The sequence below is a fragment of the Cucumis melo genome, chromosome 12 (genome assembly GCF_025177605.1).
Source record: "Cucumis melo cultivar AY chromosome 12, USDA_Cmelo_AY_1.0, whole genome shotgun sequence".
NCBI lineage: Eukaryota > Viridiplantae > Streptophyta > Magnoliopsida > Cucurbitales > Cucurbitaceae > Cucumis > Cucumis melo.
Window position 1 is genome coordinate 28,113,689 of NC_066868.1, and position 3,311 is coordinate 28,116,999.

At 38.1% G+C, this 3,311-nt stretch overlaps 1 protein-coding gene across 1 annotated transcript; it reads left to right on the forward strand.

Annotated features, from left to right (window-relative positions):
- The first annotated feature begins 433 nt into the window (after positions 1 to 433).
- Positions 434 to 2,812, forward strand: LOC103484398 (BTB/POZ and TAZ domain-containing protein 1-like). The gene is made up of 5 exons (XM_008441491.3): positions 434 to 745; positions 933 to 1,066; positions 1,183 to 1,486; positions 1,577 to 1,893; positions 2,371 to 2,812. Exons 1-5 carry the CDS (start codon positions 593 to 595, stop codon positions 2,561 to 2,563), a joined length of 1,101 nt encoding a protein of 366 aa, XP_008439713.1. The 5' UTR covers positions 434 to 592; the 3' UTR covers positions 2,564 to 2,812.
- The last annotated feature ends 499 nt before the right edge of the window (positions 2,813 to 3,311 follow it).

Here is a 3,311-nt window from a genome sequence, read left to right on the forward strand (position 1 = left end):
ACAATGATAGAAAAAAAAAAACAAAATATTTAGACTTTCTTGTAATAAGAAATAAGGTCATATTTTTAGTATAACAATTAGAAAAGTAAGTTTTTTTAAAAAATAAGAATGCAAATTAAAATAAATAAAAATAGAAGAAAAAAGAAAAGATGTGAAATTTTGGAATAATTGAGAGGTGGGAAAGGAAGGCGTAGATTGAAATTGAATTATTCTCCTAAATATTGGGGTCCAAATAATTTAGTAAATTGGGAATAAAATGGTGTATTGAACATATGTTGTAATTTGTAATCATGTCCAAACCCGGACCATTCTCCGAGTCCGATTGGGACCCCACCGGTTTTCCCTTACGTGCCTTTTTGTAGCGCGTGTTTTTTCACCTCATCTCCTATCTCATCTCTCTCCTTGCTTCTTCGTCTTCGTGTGGCACTCCTCCACTTCCTTAATTTCTCTTTCCCTCCCCCGCCTATATATATATATATATAATAAATTCAATGCTGCCAACCAAGAGCCACCTCTCTTTGATCTCTTTTTCCCACTTCTCTTCCTCACACCACCAACACTCAATTATTTTTCTCCATCTCCATCTTCCCTCATGGAAGCTCTTCATCTTCCTTCCGAAATCCACCCCCATTTCCTAGCCTCCGCAGTCAAGGATCGCAAACCAGATTTCCAGGAGCTGCCGGAGCCTGACATTCATATCGTTACCTCCGCTGGACTTCGTATACCTGCGCATTCCACCATACTGGTACTCCCATCCCCCTTCTTTTTCTCTTTTTCTTTCCTTAAATCTCGTCTTAATTGAAATTTCAACAAATCTCGCCTTTAGAATGTTGGTTAATTGCCATTAGATCTAACGGATTGAGGTTATTGCCTGTGATTTGCTTGATTTTGCATTGAATTGGGGGATCTGATTTTGTTGATTTCAATTACAGGCCTCGGTTTCATCGGTGCTGGAAAACATGATCGAGCAACCGCGAAAGCACAGGAGCTCCGAGAAAGTGATTCAAATTCTCGGCGTTCCGTGTGAGGCAGTCGTTTCGTTCGTTCAATTCCTCTACACATCTAGGTCAGTATGCAATTGGCAATTGGCAATTCGTAATTAGAATTAGTCAGTTTTTAGTTTTGGTAGGCAGTCAATCTTGGTAGGCGGCGTCAGTCTAAATTTGTCGGCGTTGCATTTAGGTGCCCTGAAGAATATCTAAAGAAATATGGAATTCATCTTTTAGCGCTATCACACGTTTACCTCGTTCCACATTTGAAGCAGCGATGCACAAAGCACTTGGCTCGAAACTTGTCCATCCATAGCGTTATCGATATACTCCAACTCGCAAGAATGTGCGATGCACCGGATCTCTCACTCAGCTGTATGAAAATGGTGTCCACCCACTTCAAGGCCGTTGAGAAAACGGAGGGCTGGAAGTTCCTGCAAAAACACGACTCTTGGCTTGAGCTTCAAATTCTGCAGTTCATGGATGAATCCGAATTGGTATTCTTTTAGCTATTCATTCCACTAGTTCTTTCCTTGTTCACATCAAGACAATACATTCAATTATTCATTGTTTGTATTTATGTGCAGAGGAAAAAGAGATGCAGAAGGCAGAGGAAAGAGCAGAGGGTTTATCTTCAACTAAGCGACGCAATGGAGTGTTTAGAGCACATCTGTAAAGAAGGGTGCACAAACGTTGGGCCGCTGGACGTGGAACCCACAAAGAAGCAGCCATGTTCTAAATACTCTACGTGTCGTGGAGTTCAACTTCTGATTAAGCACTTTGCAACGTGTGAGAATAGAGTCCACGGAGGAGCTTGCTGGCGGTGCAAACGAATGTGGCAGCTTCTTCGCTTGCATGCCTCCATCTGCCACCAATCCGATGCTTGCAAAGTCCCTCTTTGCAGGTTCATTCTCAATACCCCTCTTTTCTCATGCCATCCATCGCATAGCTAAATTCGTCCCGTTTTACATACATGAAAAAAGAAAAATCACCCGTCTTTTAACAAACTTTTGATTTGATTTGATTTGACTTTGACTTTGACTGTTTCATTGTTAAGCGTTGATTCTCATAACTAGACATGCGTAAAAGCAATCGATCAAAACAAGAAAAGAAAAAAAAAAAGAAAAAAGCATTCCAATATCCTATTAAATATTGTTGGGGATGGGCTTCTAGGAAAGTCGACGGCTGGTTTTTCAAAGAAAGGAAAAGGGAAAAGGTCTTAGGCGGGGATGCCTTTTCCAAAAGCCGAACTAATCAAAATTCCCTTTTTACTTGAGCGTGTTTGAGTCAATGATGGATTATTGTTCCGGTTGTTGGGGAGACCCAATGATGATTTTGCAAGTTTTCGTTTTTTTAATTGTTATTGGGTTTGGTTTGGCAGACAATTCAAACAAAAAATGAAGCAAGAGAATATTGAAAAAGAGGATGCGAAGTGGAAGCTGCTGGTGAAAAAGGTGTTGTCTGCTAAAACAATTTCTTCAGTTTGTCTTCCCAAAAGGAAGAGAGCAGTAAGGGACGCCATGAGCGCCGATTGCATCAAAAGCTTCCGATTACAATCCGATAGCTGTCATTAACAACTTAGAAGTTAGAAAGTAATGTTGTTTTGTTTTCTTAAAAGAAAAAAAGGAGACTAGACTAGGACGAGGAAGAATATGTTGTTTCATTTTATTTGTTTTTTTTTTTCTTTTTTAATGAGGAGCTTTGAGGTTTCCTTTCCGTTCAACTGTTTGTAATTTGTATAGGAACAGGGAGGAATATGTGCTTTTTTGTGGTTGTATGAAAATATAGATAGATAATAAAGAAAGTTTGTTTTGTTTGCTGCATTTCCAATTTTCCAAAATTGAACTAAAAGTGACTTACAATCCAAAAAAAAGCTTTCAATCTGTGCTCCTTTTATTCATGTAGTTGGCGTAGAAGTAATTTCAGAATATGGCAAAAGTATGTGTATGCAACCGTTTAAATAGCACAGCTGCTCTAAATTCTTCTAATTTTCAAATACATACACAATATGATGAATGATATAGTAATGTTATTAGTTATGCCTTCCAGTTTTGAAAGTAATAAATTCAAGAGTGAAAATGAAATCTAATGTTTTAGGAGAATTTTGAAGAAAATTAATTTTGTAAATTGATTTCAGTAAGTTCTATCTTTGATACTTAACCATTTGACATTTTCGCAGTTAAAATCTTGAGAATGATCAAAGCTTCAAAATCTTCAGAAGCTTTAATTACTTCATAACTTCAACTCTTTGTCTTCAGTTCTTCCTTCCGATCTTCTTCAAAGAGAAGGGGTAGAATCTATACTTGTTCCGTTTTCATGGGC